A 20,720-nucleotide genomic window follows, 5' to 3' on the forward strand; every position below is an offset into this window, starting at 1 on the left:
TTCTAATATTTTTTTTATTTAACTTGGCAAGSCAGTTAGGAACAAATTCTTATTTACAACGATTTACACACCTGGACACCCTAAAYTGGTTGAAAAAGAGATTCATCAAGAGAGCACTTGAGAGAATCTTTCCAAATCCCCATTGACATAAAACTTTGTTATTCCATCCTATGAATAAACAAGATAGACTACATAAACAGGCCATGCAAATAAGTTAATGGTATTCTAGTACATCTGTTTAATTATATGAAATTCATAACCTTCTGACCTTAAAAAAAAGAAACACCAAAAATGAAACGAAATAAGGTATGTCACCAGAAGGTGGAGTTGTTCACTCATTTTCACAGAGTTTTTGGACATTGTTTTCCTGTGGACCAAGGCAGTGGGTGTTTCCTTGACAGAAGTGTTGCGGTTGCGAGGCCACTTACTTGACAAAACAATCCACGTGTGACATGGACGCTTCGTAGTTCTTCCCGCCCACCTCTTGACAGTGCACTGCGATGAAGTGGGGCCTGTGTGATTGGACAGTCTGCAAAGAAGAGAACAAGGCATGGAGTTAACAACTGTCTAGACCACTACTTGATGGTTTCAGTATGAAAAAGATMATTTCATGCACTATTGGTTAAAGCCTGTAAGTAAGCATTTCACTGTAAGGTCTACTACACCTGTTGTATTCGGCGCACGTGACAAATAAACTTTGATTTGATAATCATTTACAACACAAGGAACTTCCCACCCAAATTATCTATCATTCTGAACTTTGCGAACAGAAATGATAYGGCCTTCCTCAAGAGAACACTGTTCTCTAAACATTCTACAGAGTCAGATTTCCACAAATAGCTGAATTAAGGGATTTWAAAAAAGTCACAACCAGGCAACAAGCCTAACCAAAAAACCCAAAAGCACCCATTTACAGCACATTGGAACCCTATAATAAGGTCTGGTGGTTTTGGAGTTTGACAGAAGCTGGGTAACACCCAAGACTGGGGGACAAACGACTAGCAGAGGCCAAGATACATTACAGCCAACAGGGAAAACCATCCCAGCTACTGTACAGTATAGTGTCAGACAGATGTGTCTGTGCGCAGGGTGTGACAGACAACGTTGGGAGTTTTAGACGTCTCACTAGATCAATAACGAGTCTCTCACCATYGGGAAACACGACAGAAAACACATGTTACAGAACATAGCCCTGTCATCAAATATACGGTACATGAATGAAGAGATGTTGGCGATCTACACTCCACTACACAAACACCTTGTCCCAGATCTGTTGGGGTCGTCTTGGCAATATCCATAGTCATTGGCAAACAGCACWAACAGATCTRGGATCAGGCTAACAAATACCTGGTCAGAGAAGGAGAGCACTCAGAGCGACGTTACACAGTCATTTCCACTCCAGTCACATGACCTCTCCCATGACCCCCCCCCCTCCCCTGGTCCCCTAACACTAAGAGGTGTTTGTGAGTGCACTGCCACCAAGCCCAGAGTGTTCAGGGGTGCTGACCCGTAACGGAAAATCCATTGCTGAGTGAATTACAGCGCTCAGAGGCACTCACAGGGTCGAGCTATGGATGGCGGGCAGGCCATAGATCACCGTCACCCAGAATGTGTGGCCTGGGACAGCGTTAAGCCTGGGACAGCTCCAGGCCTGGGGGCCTACTCTGGCCCTACTTCACTCCCCCGCCTGCATTATTCTCACTAAATGCAAAATCTAATAAAAGTAATGTATGGCAATAACACTATGGATTTTCCATCCACCTATGGCTTGTCACTTAGCTGGATGACCCAGAGACTGGGCCCCTAAGAACCAGGGTTCTCAAACTTAGAAAGATTAGTGGACCTATCAGCTCCCACTGAAAAGGTCAGACTCTCAAGGAGCTTTAGCTAGTAGTTACATTGTGTGTGAGCCTGTGGGCACGTGAGAGGGAGAATGCAAGACTGTGTGTKTATTTTGTGTTTTGCATCTGTCCAAGTGTGGGTTTTCTGTTTGTTTTTCCAGGCAGTGTAACTCCAGCTCTAGTTTCCCATGCAGGCTCATAATCCTGAAGCCTAATTTAATCCTACTACTTTAATCAGAAATGCTATTGATAGAAAAGGTCAAACAAGAACAACTATTCAAGTTTCCTCCATCTTTCTGAAGGCCAACCAAACAACCCATTCTAGAAACGCTCAGCGGGCGGCACTTTTAGCTCTATCGGTTCATTTTGATTTCAGACTAAGAATTATAGTTGACAGATTGATTTTCAATATGAGGGCAATAAAACACACTTTGTGTACAGTCTTGTCAGCCTTAAAGGGATAGTTCACCCAAATTACAAAATTATACATTGGTTTACCCTGCAAGCAGTTTATGAAAAAGGTATGACAGCAATTCATGCTTTAGGTTAAGTTAAGTGGCACGGTTTCCCATGCTAATGTTTTGGCCTTTGTGGCACAAATACCATTCGAGTCATGGGACCGATATTAGCACTTTTTCGCACAGCATGTCCAAAAGTACTTAAAATGTATTTTGAAGCTCAACAAAGTAAATTATAGATTATTTAAACATGAGTGAAAAATTCAAATATTGGTCCCATGATTTGAACAGGATTTGTGCGAAATGCTAAAACGTTAGCATGTGGAAACAGTGCCAGGGAAACTAAACCAAATCATGGATTGCACACCTTGTCCATAGACTGCTTACAGGGTGAGGAAACCAATATGTAATTTGGGTGAACCATCCCTTTAAGAGCAGTAAAGATCTWTCAGATGCAAGGAACTCCCTTGATAGCGTGACAGTTGCTATATGGTGATGCCTTTAGACCACACAGCACTTGTGATGACAGGTACCAAAACGGGGATAATCTATCCATCTAATTTGTCAAAAGGGTGCGTCCAGTCGTCCTCTCTCCCCCTCCATYCTGATTCCTCGGAGGTTCCCTTAATAATGGCAATAACATATCACCATCATYTAAAATTGCAAACCACGGAAGGCACTGGATTTCTTTGACGGCCAAACAATGTCATATATGCCATTACCATTGAGCACAATATAAAATAATCATTAGGCTTAGCCCATAATTCTGGTTCTCAGTTYGGAAACATTTTACATTTCAACCAATACCTAACTGGAACACAACACACATCATTGACYTCCACCAGTCCAAAACCATTTATAGTAGCCTACATCTAAGCTCACGCCGATTCTCACTACGGGGTTGAACGAAGCACCGTKTATTGGGTCTGATATTTCCCTTCCACATGGTTCTTTTCAGCCCAGTACAGCTTGGCTCGGTGGCTTGGCACAGTTTTGGCTTAGCGGTGTAAAAAGGTTTATTAGATCCACAGAACAAGTGACCACTGGCTCAACGTCAAGCACACCACGTCCACAGCTAGCCTAACTTGGCTGCTATCAGACCAAATTGTCCAATGTGTGTCGTCACAGGAGCMWGGGTTCTGCATAAGATRGAGCCGGRGAAGAAGGCTGATGTTTTACGTGTTCCTATCCAATTGTGTTTTTTTRTTCGTTTCTTTGCATTGTTTGTAACTTATTTTGTACATAATGTTGCTGGACATCAGAAGTGCAATTACACACTTATCTCATGATAAGCTGTAGACCACACTATCTACCTAGAGACAACTTGTAAGTCGCTCTGGATAAGAGCGTCTGCTAAATGACTTAAATGTAAATGTAAATGTATCTGTATTTTTTGTAGCTGTCAACATACCACCACAGACCGATGCTGGCACTAAGACAGCACTCAATGAGCTGTATTCCGCCCTAAGCAAACAGGAAAACGCTCACCCAGAGGCGGCGCTCCTAGTGGCCRGGGACTTTAATGCAGGGAAACTTAAATCCGTTTTACCAAATTTCTATCAGCATGTGAAATGTGCAACCAGAGGGAAAAAAACTCTAGACCACCTTTACTCCACACACAGAGATGCGTACAAAGTTCTCTCTCGCCCTCCATTTGGCAAATCTGACCACAATTCTATCCTCCTGATTCCTGCTTACAAGCAAAAATTAAAGCAGGATGCACCAGTGACTAGATCAATAAAAATGTGGTCAGTTGCAGCAGATGCTAAGCTACAGGACTGTTTTGCTAGAACAGACTGGAATATGTTCCGGGATTCCTACGATGGCATTGAGGAGTACACCACATAAGTCACTGGCTTCATCAATAAGTGCATCGATGACGTCGTCCCCACAGTGACGGCATGTACATACCCCAACCAGAAGCCATGGATTACAGGCAACATCAGCACTGAGTTAAAAGCTAGAGCTGCGCTTTCAAGGAGAGGGACTAACTCGGAAGCTTATAARAAATCCCGCWATGCCCTCCGACGAATCATCAAACAGGGAAAGCAACAATACAGGACTAAGATGAAATCGTACTACACCGGCTCTGACACTCGTCGGATGTGGCAGGGCTTGCAAACCATTACAGACTACAAAGGGAAGCACAGCCGAGAGCTGCCCAGTGACACAAGCCTACCAGACGAGCTAAACTACTTCCATGCTCGCTTCGAGGCATAAAACACTGAAACATGCATTAAAACACCAGCTGTTCCGGGAAAACTGCGTAATCACGTCCTCCGCAGCCGACGCAAGACCTTTAAACAGGTCAACATTCACAAAGCCGCAGACGAATTACCAGGACATGTACTCCAAGCATGCGCTGACCAACTGGCAAGTGTCATCACTGACATTTTCAACCTCTCCCTGTCCGAGTCTGTAATACCAACATGTTTTAAGCAGACCACCATAGTCTCTGTGCCCAATAACATTAAGGTAACCTGCCTAAATGACTACCGACCAGTAGCACTCACGTCTGTAGCCATGAAGTGTATTGAAAGGCTGGTCATGGCTCACATCAATACCATCATCCCAGAACCCCTAGACCYACTCCAATTTGCATACCGCCGCAACAGATCCACATTCCCACCTGGACAAAAGGAACACCAATGTGAGAATGCTATTCATTGACTACAGCTCAGCRTTCAACACSATRGTGCCCTCAAAGCTCATCAATAAGCTAAGGACCCTGGGACTAAACACCTCCCTCTGCAACTGGATCCTGGACTTCCTGATGGGCCRCCCCCAGGTAGTAAGGGTAGGTAACAACACATCCACCACGCTGATCCTCAACACAGGGGACCCTCAGGGGTGTGTGYTCAGTACCCTCCTGTACTCCCTCTTCACTCATGACTGCACGGCCAGGCACGACTCCAACACCATCATTAAGTTTGCCGATGACACAACAGTGGTAGGCCTGATCACCGACAACGACGAGACAGCCTWTWGGGAGCAGATCAGAGACCTGGCCGTGTGGTGCYAGGACAATAACCACTSCCTCAACGTGATCAAGACAAAGGAGATGATTGTGGGCTAAAGGAAAAGGAGGACTGAGCACGCCCCCATTCTCATCGACAGGGCTGTAGTGGAGCAGGTTGAGAGCTTCAAGTTCCTTGGTGTCCACATCACCAACAAACTAACATGGTCCAAGCACACCAAGACAGTTGTGAAGAGRGCWCGACAAAACMTATTCCCCCTCAGGAGACTGAAAAGATTTGGCATGGTTCCTCAGATCATCAAAAGGTTCTACAGCTGCGCCATCGAGAGCATCCTGACTGGTTGCATCACTGCCTGGTATGGCAATTGCTCGGCCTCCAACCGCAAGGCACTACAGAGGGTAGTGCGTACGGCYTAGTACATCACTGGGGCAAAAGCTTCCTGCCATCCAGGACCTCTATAYCAGGCGAGGTCAGAGGAAGGCCCTAAGAATTGTCAAAGACTCCAGCCACCCTAGTCATAGACTATTCTCTCCGCTACCGCACGGCAAGCGGTACCGGAGCGCGAAGTCTAGGTCCAAGAGGCTTCTAAACAGCTTCTATCCCCAAGCCATAAGACTCCTGAACATCTAATCAAATGGCTACCCAGACTATTTGCATTACCCCCCCCTCTTTTGCTAATCTCTGTTGTTATCATCTATAGATAGTCACTTTAATAACTCGACCTACATGTMCATATTACCTCAACTAACCGGTGCCCMTGCACAGTGACTCTGTACCGGTACCCCCCTGTATATAGTCTCGCTATTGTTATTTTACTGCTGCTCTTTAATTACTTGTTACTTTTATTTCTTATTCGCATTTTGTCTTTTATTTTTCTTTAAACTGCATTGTTGGTTAGGGGCTCGTAAGTAAGAATTTCACTATAAGGTCTACACCGGTTGAATTCGGCRCATATGACTTAAAACATTTGATTTGAGCTGCAGACTGCAGTGAGAAATGCTATGGTTGTGTGATGAGCCTCCTATCCACTGGGGATGCCTGCCTGATACCTGATGCATTAGCAAATGTATTAAAAATAAATAAATAATTACATGCACATATGTATTCAGACCCTTTACTTTGTTGAAGGACCTTTGGCAGTGATTACATCCTCAAAACTTCTTGGGTATGACGCTACAAGCTTGGCACACCTGTACTTGGRGAGTTTCTCCCATTCTTCTCTGCAGATCCTCTCAAGCTCTGTCAGGTTGGATAGGGAGCGTTGCTGCACAGCTATTTTCATGTCTTTCCAGAGATGCTTGATTCAGGTTCAAGACCGGGCTCTGGCTGGGCCACTCAAGGACATTCAGAGACTTGTCCCGAGGCCACTGTGTTCTTGGGGACCTTCAGTGCTGCAGAAATGTTTTGGTACCCTTCCCCAGATCTGTGTCTCGACACAATCCTGTCTCGGAGCTCTACGGACAATTCATTTGACCTCATGGCTTGGTTTATGCTCTGACATGCACTGTCGACTTTGGGTACTTAAATAGACATGTGTTTGCCTTTCCAAATCACGTAGATTTACCATAGCTGGACTCCAATCAAGTTGTAGAAACATCAAGGATGATCAATGGAAACAGGATGCACCTAAGCTCAATTCTGAGTCTCATAGCAAAAGGTMTGAATACTTATGTAATAAGGCATCTGTTTTTTATTTRTAATACATTTGCAAACATTTCTACAAACCTGTTTTCGCTTGTCATTATGGGGTATTATGTGTAGATTGATGAGGATTTTGGCTGTAATGTAACAAAATGTGGATAAAGTCAAGGGGTCTGAATACTTTGAATTAATTACAAAAGTATGTGGACACCCCTTCAAGTTAGTGGATTCAGCTATTTCAGCCACGCCCGTTGCTGACAGGTGTGTAAAATCGAGCACACAGTCATGCAACCTCCATAGACAAACATTGGCAGTAGAATGGCCCGTACTGAGAAGCTCAGAGACTTTCAACGTGGCTCTGTCAGAGGATGCCACCTTTCCAACAAGTCATTTCGTCAAATGTCTGTCCTGCTAGAGCTGCCCCGGTCAACTAAGTGCTGTTATTCTGAAGTGGAAACGTCTAGGAGCAACAACGGCTCAACCACATCTTCTAGAGGAAAGCCTTCCCAGAAGAGTGGAGGCTGTTGTAGTAGCAAAGGGGTTGAACGACTAGCAGGTGTCCACATACTTTTGTCATGTAGTGTATATCCTATCAATTATGGCACAAGACGCACACACCATTGAATATTTTTTACAAGTGAATTCCATTCCAGATTTTTTCTAAAGACTGGATGCATATGGCAACAAAGAAAGCCCACTTTTCTCTGAATCTTCTCACTTTGATGGGCTGTAATCTAGGGAGGCTGAGTACTATTTCATGGTACTGATTAGGAGGTGGAAAATAACATGGCTGGAGAGTGTGACAGTGTGCGGAGGGGGGATAAAATGGGCTTCTGAGGGCACGTGATGTGATGAGAAGTCCTTCCTAGACACTGAACTCTGTCCACCTGTTGCTGTACATTCAATCAACAGTCTTTACAACACTAATTCTACAAATCACACACACGCGCACAATCGCTCACGGACAGGCTCACACACACAGACAGACAGTCTTTTATTACATTTTGAGTCAAACTCCCCTCACATGTGAGAAAGTGCGCACACACACACACACACACACACACACACACACTAGGGCAGTAAATCAGAAGAAACACATTATGTTGAAGTATTAATTATATTGTTATAACTTATAATAAATTAGCCATGTACTAATTACCCTAGAAATAACTCTCCTATTTAATTGATCTAACAAGTCATGTGGTCCCGTGTGGCTCAGTTGGTAGAGCATGGCGCTTGCAACGCCAGGGTTGTGGGTTCATTCCCCACGGGGGGACCAGGATGAATATGTATGAACTTTCCAATTTGTAAGTCGCTCTGGATAAGAGCGTCTGCTAAATGACTTAAATGTAAATGTAAATGTTTGTATGAGCCCGGGTGTATCCTGTGTGGCCAGTGGCCCGTGATAGCCGGGTTAGGTTTCCAATGCAAATAGATTGAGGGATCAATCAACTCAGCATAACGCAATTCAAAGCATTGTTTATACTGCACTCTAGCGCCGGGATACCATTTCACTCCAATGCACATGTGGAGCAGGCAAATGCCCTGCTTTGCCTGAAGATCACTCCAGTCAGTCGGTGCCACTCTGCTGCGTGCCAGCCCAGTGGACTAGTGAAAGCTGCCTGGATGCCCATCAGATCCACGCTTATTGAACAAACAGAAACACACATTATTAAATCCTTCTATAGAGTAGAGGACAGTCTATCAGATCATTCATAGACACATTGTAGTGGGTTTAGTAAATGCCTAGCCTTGCCTGCCGATATACACTTGTCATTTGTATACTGTGGTCTCATCTGCAGGCAGGGAGTGTGACCGCATGCCTGCTTTGGGAGTGTTTGAACAGAATGTATGTCTCTGATACTAATCAAGTGGTGTCCAAAGAACACATTTTATTTCCTGAAGCTGCCTTTCGAGGAAAACCCTGAAGCAAGGGCTTGTATCAACAGTAGGCTAGTTCCTTGAGTGGGACACACACACACACACACACACACACACACACACAGAGCAAACTTGCAGGATGTCCTTTCGATTATAACAACCAAAAATGCAGTTAAACAGCTTTGTTCAGGATGTGGCCGTTGCCACCTTTCTGTATCTGATGGCCCGGTTTCACAAGGACCTTCAAACTACCCTCCATAAAAACAAAAGCAATCTTAACAAAATAGCCATTCCAAATGTGGTTTCCTGCAGTGCGAGTTGCTTTCCAACACTATCAAGTATAGTGAGACATTGGACTATTTCTCAATATGAACTCTTTTTGACCCACTGTCTAAACTGTACCACTTTCAACCACACAGTAAACTTTTTTAAAGAATGTATACCGACGGGGCAAGGATCACTTGTTGATAATATTGATGCTGCAAATTCAAAATGGCTTGCATCATCTATTCCTTACCACACAAAATTCCTTACAACAGACATCGGTCTTCTCTCATCTGTTGATAGTGTGTGTGAATGAGAGAGGTTACAATATGTGTGCTAAGCTGATATATAAGTAACTTAGAGAGCCGTGTGAGAGGGGTGAGTAGGGGCAGGCTAACATAGTCGTGAGCCTTGCAACGCTACACTATGAGCTCTAGCATACACTGGTGCTGTTCTGTCTCAGTTGCCCTAGGAGTACACAGTATGGTGCTGCTTTCCATGACGTCACCCAGCAGCACACCACATAGCTGGCATGAGCCTGCAGGCCTGCCTAGTTCACACAGCAGGGGCACACCTCTTTCTATCTCATTCATTCTTCCTCTCGCTCTCTCTCTCTCTCACAGACACACACGCAAGACACCCCCTCCCACCCACACACACACACCCACACAAAAACACCCACAGAAAAACACACTTAAATCCTGAGGCAATCAACCTGTCCATGCATGCCTCAGGGTTAATTCACTGTCATAAACGCACACAGCGAGAGCATGGTGAACAACTGACAAACTAGAGCTCAAATGAAAAAGCCAGCTGACTCCATGACTTCTCTTGACTACTATATCTAATGTATGAAGGGGAGAGACCAACAGGAAATTCTGTGTTTGTGATCATCTTGAGCTCATCTGCATTTGCGTCACTTCAAAACCAAAGCACCGCGAAAAATTGTTAAGAAAATAATATGCAAATTTAGAACAATGTGCAAATTTTCACATTTGATTTTGGCTGTGTTTTTGTGCATCTGAAAGTAAACCGAAAATGTGTTGACTGTCAAACAGTGTTCAGGTGGTGTTAGCGTTGGTTTATGTGTGTGACGTGTGAAAGCCAGGAGCAGGCTTGATTTTGACACATCCACAGAGTTTTCTAAGAACAGTCACTTCTGTCACCACACTCAGTGTGTGTGTGTGTGTGTGTGTATATGTGTGTGTGTGTTGAACCAACAAAAAAAGTGATTTACCTGAGTCTTAAATAAGCCATACGGTAACCTCTTTTTTTCACCTACTCAGTTTAAATCAAAGAACAGGTGACTTGAATGATGACTACAGAAAGCATTAGGGAGAAAATACTTCTGTCAGCACAAACACCTGTTTAAAGCAGGCGAGTGTTTATTTAAAAAAAAATTCATGTGGCTGATCCGAAGGCACACCTACATCTATGCTAGCTTGTTCTAAAAGGACTTCAAAACGGCTGATAAAAATGCATCGCAAGCCATTACGCACAGGTCTCCTGTATAAAACATGTATGCGGTGTGTGACGTCCAACCTTCCACGTGTATCAGTGTCTCTCTCGGGCTGTTTGTCTGCATGTGTAACTATATCCTGGTCTTTCTGGCTCTGTGTGAATCCACATCTCTCGCTGTGAATGTGACTGTGTGCTTATCCTTGTGTCTACGGCTGTGCTTGTATCCACGTCTCTATGGCTCTGTGCGAATGGATGCATTTCATTATCGACGCGTTTCTAAGGCTGTCTGTGATTGTGTGTATACGCGTCTCATGACTCAGTGAACGTACGCGTAGCACTATCAACGTTTCTCTCTGTCTGTGTGTGACTGCGTGTGTGTCCATACATAGATACGAGGCAGCACCAGGGCCCTCAGCAGCCCAGAGACATAACTATCACACACACCATGGTCAGATGGCAACCAGGGACGATAAGGAGAGGCAGCATGCGGCCTCTAATCCCTTCCTCACTTCCACCAGATAGGAGATCAAGAGAGACACGGGCCTACTGAATCACTCATTGGATATGCGCACTGCASTGCACACTACAGCGCATGGATACCATCTCTACTCGCTCACTGCCACTTGCTACCGCAGTGATTCCGTTCCACAAGCTAGGAGAGACATGGGCCTACTGAAGCCCTCCCTTTCTAGTCAGAGTCACCTCTCACTGCACCACTGTAGAGTACACCATCTCTACTCACTCATAGACACCATAACTTCTCCGCTGTGTCGGTCATAGTGATACTACAGCCCAGCTGAGTACAAGTTTAAACACAGYGCTAAGGGAGAAATCCCACACCTTGAAGTGCACTGTTCCAAGGCATTAACCTGTGGCGTACTACTGTAAGTTACATGGCAAGGCCTTTGGTGTAATGCAGTGTAGTTTGTCTGTGTATGTGTGCAGTTAAGAGGATTAGACCTAGGCTTAATTCAGGTTATCATTAACTTCTTATGGCTGRGGGGCAGTATTGAGTAGCTTGGATGAATAAGGTGCCCAGAGTGAACTGCCTCCTACTCTGTCCCAGATGCTAATATATGCACATTATTATTACTATTGGATAGAAAACACTCTGAAGTTTCTAAAACTGTTTGAATGATGTCTGTGAGTATAACAGAACTCATATGGCAGGCAAAAACCTGAGAAGAAATCCAACCAGGAAGTGGGAAATCTGAGGTTTGTAGGTTTTCAAGTCTTTGCCTATCCAATATACAGTGTAAAATTTTGTCCGACGCACTTCCTAAGGATTCCACTAGATGTCAACAGTCTTTAGAACCTACTGTGAAGGGGGAGCGAATAAGAGCTGTTTGACGAAGAGGTCTGGCAGAATGCCATGAGCTAAGTCAGGCACGTGGCCGTGACAGCGAGCTGCGTTCCTTTTCATTTCTAAAGACAAAGGAATTGTCCGGTTGGAATATTATTGAAGATTTATGATAAAAACATCCTAAAGATTGATTCTATACATCGTTTGACATGTTTCTATGAACTGTAATGGAACTTTTTGACTTTTCGTCTGGACTAAGTGACTGCGCCTTGTGAATTTGGATTTGTGAACTAAACGCACAAACAAAAAGGAGGTAKTTGGACAAATGATGGACTTTATCGAACAAAACAAATATTTATTGTCGAACTGGGATTCCTGGGAGTGCATCCCGATGAAGATCATCAAAGGTAAGTGAATATTTCTAATGCTATTTCTGACTTCTGTTGACTCCACAACATGGCGGGTATCTGTATGGCTTGTTTTGGTGCCTGAGGACTGTACTCAGATTATTGCATGATGTGCTTTTTCCGTAAAGCCTTTTTGAAATCTGACACAGCGGTTGCATTAAGGAGAAGTATATCTTTAATTCCATGCATAACACTTGTATTTTCATCAACATTTATGATGAGTATTTCTGTAAATTGATGTGGCTCTATGCAAAATCACCGGATGTTTTGGAAGCAAAACATTACTGAAAATAATGCGCCAATGTAAACTGAGATTTTTGGATATAAATATGAACTTTAYCGAACAAAACATACATGTATTGTGTAACATGAAGTYCTATGAGTATCATCTGATGAAGATCAAAGGTTAGTGATTAATTTTCTCTATTTCTGCTTTTTGTGACTCCTCTCTTGGCTGGAAAAATGGCTKTGTTTTTCTGTGACTTGGCGCTGACCTAACATAATCAGATGGTGTGCTTTCGTCGTAAAGCCTTGTTGAAATCRGACACTGTGGTGCGATTAACAACAAGTTTATCTTTAAAATGGTGTAAAATACTTGTATGTTTGAGGAATTTTAATTATGAGATTTCTGTTGTTTGAATTTGGTGCCCTGCAATTTCACTGGCTGTTGTCAAATCGAGGTTTCAGTCGTAAGAAGTTAAACAGGTGACCTGTAGCTGCTCTCTGTGCTTCCAGAACCTTGGCTTGGCACATAACCAGTCGGCACAAACATGCATAATTCTAATACACACCTGGCAACTAAGCTCATGCCACTCTTATTGGCATATAAGGCAATGGTCCATCTTCCAAATGGAATACAGAACGGTACTACCCTCTTCACACTACTGAGCCAAATTAAGCCGGATCAAGCTGAGCTGTACTGCACTCGCTTGGTTACGCATCTGCTACAGTTGCTGGAATGGTGCTGGTGAGGAAAATATGTAAAGAAAATATACAAAAAAAATGTAAATCCAAGACATTCCATATGTTAAGTTTTGTATGGTAACTAGCTAGGTGGCTAACATTAGCTAGCTGGGTAATGTTAGCTAGGCCAGGGGTTAGGGTAGCTAAAAGTGTTAAGGGTCGGGTTAGGGGAAGGATTAGCTAACATGCTAAGCAGTTGCAAAGTAGCTGAAAAGTTGTAAGTTGTTGAAAAGTTGCTAATTAGCTAAAATGCTAAAGTTGTTCATGATGAGATTCCAACTTGCAACCTTCGGGTTGCTAGAAGTTTGCGTTATACGCCCACCCATCCACGCAACTAACCACCCTACTTTTGTTTTTTGCCTTAAGTAACCATCGGTCTTTTGTAACCATACCAACCATAACATATCATACTAATTTGAGTGCCCCGAATGTACTTATACTATGTTACGTATAATCTATGAGACCAGGCTGGTGCAACAGCTGTCTGCCTGTCTATCTATCTGAATTGACTTCCCCTGCTAGAGTGGAAAAAGTTGTGGTTTCTCAGATGTTCCTATGTAGATCAAAGGTAAGATATGACACGGCCTGTGCTCTTTTCTCCTCAAAGTAACTATCACTCAATGAGTCAAACATAGCCACATGACTACAATAGAGTGCCAGAAATGCAAAGAGCAGATGGGCCTAGAGAAGAGTTGTACATGTCTGTATTCAGCACTGTGTCAATATGGAGAGGATAGGTTCAACGTACCTGGTAGAATTCCCGCAGCCATGTCTTCTGTAGGTTATCAGGCTGAAAACACAAGATAAACTCTGTCAGTCAGGTAATTTTGACATGTATTTTATGACTCTAAAAAAATTACTTTGTCTATTCTTAAAAAACATGATTTCAACCTTAAATTCCTATTACTAGCGACTTAATAAGAACTTCCAGCAATGCCATAATAGAATGGATCTCAACAATATTACAAAAATTACTTTAGGTCTGCTTCAACAGTTTTTACAAGTAGGTAAGTATTGTTAAATGAGAACTGATGTCAAATTGTAACAAATTATGCAAATGTGGAATGTCCAAACATGAATATTCAATGTAATTGAAATTAATGTGTTTTCATGTGGTGTATAGTGTAATGTCCTTTTTAACTTTCAAATGATTGAGGTTCTTCCACCATGTTTCCACATTTTCAGACAATACATGACAGTGACGTTTTTTGTGTGTGACTATTATAGGCATTATTTTATAGGTGACCTTTCATCTGAATATTGATTAATTGACCCCATGGGTCAAAATGTGGTTTAACCAATGTGTGACTAATATAGTGTGTTGTGAACAATTCAAATKATATTTTTCCACCAGATTTAACCCATACTTTTTACTGACATGTTCAAAAGTTTGGGGTCACTTAGAAATGTCCTTGCTTCCATTAAAACATACATGAAATGAGTAGCAAAATGAATAGGAAATAGTCAAGACGTTGACGAGGTYATAAATAATKATTTTTAATTKAAATAATAATAGTGTGCTTAAAACTTTGCTTTCGTCAAAGAATCCTCCATTTGCAGCAATTGCAGCCCTTTGGAATTCTAGTTGTCAATTTGTTGAGGTTATCTGTAGTAGAGATTTCACCCTATGCTTCCTGAAGCACCTCCCACAAGTTGGATTGGCTTGATGGGTACTTCTTACGTACCATACGGTCAAGCTGCTCCCACAACAGATCAATAGGGTTGAGATCCGGGGACTGTGCTTGCCACTCCATTATAGACCGAATACCAGCTGACTGTTTCTTCCCTAAATAGTTCTTGCATAGTTTGGAGCTGTGCTTTGGGTCATTATCCTGTTGTAGGAGGAAATTGGCTCTAATTAAGCTCCGTCCACAGGGTATGGCATGGCGTTGCAAAATGGAGTGATAGCCTTCCTTCTTCAAGATCCCYTTTACCCTGTATAAATCTCCCACTTTACCACCGCCAAAGCACCCCCAGACCATCACATTGCCTCCACCATGCTTGACAGATGGTGTCAAGCACCCCTCCAGCATCTTTTCATTTTTTCTGCCAATCACGAATGTTCTTCTTTGTGATCCGAACACCTCAAACTTAGATTTGTCTGTCCATAACACTTTTTCAATCTTCCTCTGTCCAGTGTTCTTTTGCCCATCTTAAACTTTTCTTTTTATTGGCCAGTCTGAGATATGGCTTTTTCTTTGCAACTCTGCCTAGAAKGCCAGCATCCCGGAGTCGCCTCTTCACTGTTGACATTGAGACTGGTGTTTTACGGGTACTATTTTATGAAGCTGCCAGTTGAGGACTTGTGAGGCGTCTCTTTCTCAAACGAGACACTCTAATGTACTTGTCCTCTTGCTCAGTTGTGCACCGGGGCCTCCCACTTCTATTCTCCACTTTCTGGAAGACCAAGTTTTGAAATCAGTGGAACGTCCCGTCGAAGCAGAGTATGATAGTAAAGACAATTCTGGCATTTGATTGCAAATGTGTGGAGGGAGATGAAAAGAGAAAACACATAAGGCTGTTGTATAAAACACGTCTCCGGATTACATCTTCAAACTAATGGCAACAATGGCCTCCGTGACAGAGAGGGAGATGAGTTCATCCATGTAAACAGGTAAGAGAGTCTAGATAGTGAAATGTTATACGTTTATTATACGTTTCTAATTTTGTCAGAAAGTGTTTTTTGTTGCAAGTTAAAGCATACTGATAGCTAGCTAGCTAATGTTAGCTGGCTGGCTTGCTAGCTAACGTTACATGTATAAACTGTGTAGTAATATTATTCATATCTCAGAGCCATTTGCATTGCTAGTTATAGTCTAATGTTAGCTAGCTAACTAACATTGAACCTAGTTGTTTAGCGTTAGCTACCTGCAGGGTAGTCACGTTATGAGATAGGTATATGGTTTATTCTTTAGCTAGCTAGATGTCTAGACAAAAGTCTCCACTATGCAAGTAACCATTTCACTGTACCGTTTACACCTTCTGTATCCTGTGCACGTGACAAATAAACGTTGATATAGTGTGTGTTTACCAGAGARGGTAATGTGAATAACAACATGACCTGCACCAAAGTCAAATAAGGATATAACGTTAGGCCAACGATAGTGTCCAAGTTCTAAGATTCTCCGGTAGAATGCTCTGATTTTATTTTGTCACACTCAGAACGGTAAGATATTTTCTGTAATTAGCTCGCCATTAACTTGTAAGTAATAATCTTGTTATGAGTTCATTTTCCTGTAATAATGAATAAAAATGAGCTAAAGTTAAGACGATGTCAGCTATAKGGTATGATCATAATTTGAACTGGCTAGTCAGCTAACTTAAACTAGAAACGAACCTAAACATTGTTTAGAAAGTTGCTTTTAGTTGCCCGGTTTGTTAGATTGACATACAGTGGGGCAAAAAAATATTTAGTCAGCCACCAATTGTGCAAGTTCTCCCACTTAAAAAGATGAGAGAGGCGTGTAATTTTCATGATAGGTACACTTCAACTATGACAGACAAAATGAGGGGGGAAAATCCAGAAAATCATATTGTAGGATTTTTAATGAATTTATTTGCAAATTATGGTGGAAAATAAGTATTTGGTCACCTACAAACAAGCAAGATTTCTGGCTCTCACAGACCTGTAACTTCTTCTTTAAGAGGATCCTCTGTCCTCCACTCGTTACCTGTATTAATGGCACCTGTTTGAACTTGTTATCAGTATAAAAAGACACCTGTCCACAACCTCAAACAGTCACTCCTAAACTCCACTATGGCCAAGACCAAAGAGCTGTCAAAGGACACCAGAAACAAAATTGTAGACCTGCACCAGGCTGGGAAGACTGAATCTGCAATAGGTAAGCAGCTTGGTTTGAAGAAATCAACTGTGGGAGCAATTATTAGGAAATGGAAGACATACAAGACCACTGATAATCTCCCTCGACCTGGGGCTCCACGCAGATTCTCACCCCGTGGGGTCAAATTGATCACAAGAACGGTGAGCAAAAATCCCAGAACCACACAGGGCGACCTAGTGAATGACCTGCAGAGAGCTGGGAAAAGTAACAAAGCCTACCATCAGCAACGGCATTGAAGATGAAACGTGGCTGGGTCTTTCAGCATGACAATGATCCCAAACACACCGCCCGGGCAACGAAGGAGTGGCTTCGTAAGAAGCATTTCAAGGTCCTGGAGTGGCCTAGCCAGTCTCCAGATCTCACCCCATAGAAAATCTTTGGAGGGAGTTGAAAGTCCGTGTTGCCCAGCAACAGCCCCAAAAGATCACTGCTCTAGAGGAGATCTGCATGGAGGAATTGGCCAAAATACCAGCAACAGTGTGTGAAAATCTTGTGAAGACTTACAGAAAACGTTTGACCTCTGTCATTCCAACAAAGGGTATATAACAAAGTATTGAGATAAACTTTTGTTTTATTGACCAAATACTTATTTTCAAATATACTCATTTGCAAATAAATTCATAAAAAATCCTACAATGTGATTTTCTGGATTTTTTTTCTCATTTTATCTGTCATAGTTGAAGTGTACCTATGATGAAAATTACAGGCCTCTCTCATCTTTTTAAGTGGGAGAACTTGCACAATTGGTGGCTGACTAAATACTTTTTTGCCCCACTGTATACTAAATTCATTTTTAAACTGATGGGTTTATTGGTGTTAAAATACACCAGTTATGCTATTTTGTTTTTGTGTTTATGCTTTTTCATAATGACAACAACAAGTTTGATGTTGGACGACAATAGAATGTTCACGATGTCCCTGMGACAACTGTCTACAGACATGTCGATAGACTTAGTATTAAACAGCCTTTAGTTTTGAAATCTTTGGTTGTTTAGTACACTACCGTACACACTCTGTTTAGCACATGGCCTCACATGTGAATCCTTAAAGAGATGGGTGTGGATAAGGCTTAATAAGAGGGTGTGAACAATGCTGAATGGGTGTAGACAAAGAAGAGCTCTCCAGTTGGTACCATAACTTTCAAGAGACATTTTCTCAAAAGTGGGGTTACAAGTTTATCAACTTCCAAAGCAGAATTACTTTCCCATTGTTCCTCAACTGCAGTGTATGATACCATTTTCTAGCTGAGTCTCTACTTTTATCCAATGTAAAAACAGACCATTTCAAATGTTGTTACATAAGACCAAATCGTCAGTCACATATGGTTAAGCACATTTTTACATTAACTATTTATTGTAATATTTCTACTATTCAAGGTCACTACTAACAGGAATGGTGCAAAATTAACCCCTCACCAACTGAATTCCTGCCTTTTATCCCATTGGTGATGATTGAGTTGTCTTACTGCCCTCTGAGTGGGCAAAGATAAAGTGCCATGACACAGAACTGCAGCAACCAATCAGGTACAAACTATGCTAATTGATGCAGGAGGGCTGGAGGAGTTGACCAATCAAGGTCAAGTGAAAATGTTTTTCAAAATCCATTTTCAAAACATGCTCTACCAGCCCGTTGAGAATAGGGTTAAATGACACATTGTTGAGAAATGTTCTATTCTCCTCCCTTTTTCTCACTGTTGCAAATACACTCTCATATACTTCTCTCACACAGACACACAGACGGGCAGGAGGCAGGTAGCCTAGCGCTTAGARCATTGAACCAGTAACCAAAAGGTCGCTGGTTTGAATACCCCAGCAGACAAGGCGGAAAAATATGCCGATGTGCCCTTGAGCAAGGCACTTAATAGTATGGCGCCCCTGGAGCAAATTAGGGTTATGGCTGACCCTGTAAAACAACACATTTCACTGCACCTATATGGTGATTGTGAAAATAAAACATCTGTCTTTTTTYTTTCTTGACACACACCCACGTCTAACAAATGAGGGGACGGTTAGCATTCAGTCATATCATGGTAATACACAGGAAAATAGCCTAGAGGCATGCGGCCGATTCCATGGAAAAGTCAACCCGAGCATGTCCAAATAAAGTGAGTCATTTCCAAATAAAACCATGTTCATAATCATCCTGAAGGTCTATATGTACCGACCAACTCGATTCGGTCTTATGTGGCAAAATCTGAAATGGTGCATTTTACATTGGATAAAAGTAGAAACTCCGAGCTAGAAAAGTGTATATCATTCACTACAGTTGAGGAACAATGGGAAAGTAATTCTGCTTAAAAGTTGATCAACTTGTAACCTCACTTTTGAGAGAATGGCCTTTGAATGTTTTGGTTCACCTACTGGAGAGCTCTTCTATGTCTACACCCATTCAGCATCATTCACACCCTCTTAAGCTTTAGCCCCACTCATCTCTTTAAGGATTTGCACGTGAGGCCATGTACTAAACAACCAAAGACTTCAAGTCTAAAGGCTGGTTTATACTACCGGTGTTTTTGTAMATTTTAAAGTGTGCTCTGGGCATTCGAAAACTCAGAGCGCTGTCAGATTGACTGTTTGTAAATTCAGAGCGTTTCGCTCTTGAAGCGTTCACTGGACGCTCTGGCAGAGGAGTAGGGTTGATCCAAGCGTTCTGTCAATGATTGACACCATTGAAAAGATTAGCAAAAGCGACAGTATAAAATAAATAATTCTAATACTGAGCTATATTGTGTGTGCTTTAATTTAAAAAACATACACATACATATACACAAGTATATATATATACACACAAGTATATATATACACATAAAATAAGGTTTTGGGCAGAAATTCCCTCTGGAACATGTGAACATTCATGTGCCTTGAKAACAAACGTGTATGCCATCTGTAAATACAAATGTCCTTTGAAATGGCTATCCATGTGTTGACCTAAGACTTAAACTACAAACTCAGTTTCGATATGTTCATGTAACATCCATAATGCTTCTTATTTGCTTTATGTTTCCAACATGTCACTCTTTTGTGTATAACCCCCCCCCCCCACACACATCAACAGTTTCATTTATATTTTGTTTGTCCATTTTGAGATAMATTAAAGTTGGGATTGTACGTGCATATATAATGTCCATAATGCCGGAAATCGCCCATACACAGTAGAAATCTATTAGACCTATTATCTGTTTTAACAGAGCCGCGCCACTTCCAATCAACTGCCTTTCTCCATGGGAAGGCAATATCCATGCAGTCTGCTGCTCTGRCTCTACTGTCCATCTTTCAAACAGATTCCCATTCACTCTGCCTCTCCACTCTAAAAGGCCATTCCCAGGAACCTGGACTTCATTTCATCTGCGCTGTGGTGGAAATAAAGCCCAGGGCAGTCTACCATTTAAGGAAAGATCTCCCCATGTCGATAACCGGGCTCTGATGAACTGGTGTGTTGTGAGTTCATTCTGCAGCAGAGAGACTATATTAAGAATGCTGGAGAAAAGTCAAGCCCTGCAACTGGTGACTTCAGAGTACTGTACAGTAAKTAGTAGGCTGCGGTGCAATACCACCGGGAAATATTCCAAAAGGGGAGAAAGCATACCTTWACATTCTTAAAGACAACAAAAATGTCACCATGGCAACCATCTTAATAAAACATTTAAAAACCGTTCTCKTATGCAACATCGGCCCACTGTAA

General features: G+C 42.3%; 1 protein-coding gene across 2 annotated transcripts in view; it reads right to left on the reverse strand.

Annotated features, from left to right (window-relative positions):
- Positions 1-20,720, reverse strand: part of LOC111977840 (inositol polyphosphate-5-phosphatase A) — a 197,877-nt gene that overhangs the window by 118,671 nt on the left and 58,486 nt on the right. For both annotated transcript variants that reach the window (XM_024007560.2, XM_024007561.2), the window contains exons 2-3: positions 13,946-13,987; positions 429-529 (exon numbers count right to left, since the gene is read on the reverse strand). In XM_024007560.2, coding sequence (XP_023863328.1) covers positions 429-529; positions 13,946-13,987 — 143 coding nt within the window. The remainder of the gene's footprint in view (positions 1-428; positions 530-13,945; positions 13,988-20,720) is intronic.

Source organism: Salvelinus sp. IW2-2015, linkage group LG18, assembly GCF_002910315.2.
Source record: "Salvelinus sp. IW2-2015 linkage group LG18, ASM291031v2, whole genome shotgun sequence".
Classification (NCBI taxonomy): Eukaryota; Metazoa; Chordata; class Actinopteri; order Salmoniformes; family Salmonidae; genus Salvelinus; species Salvelinus sp. IW2-2015.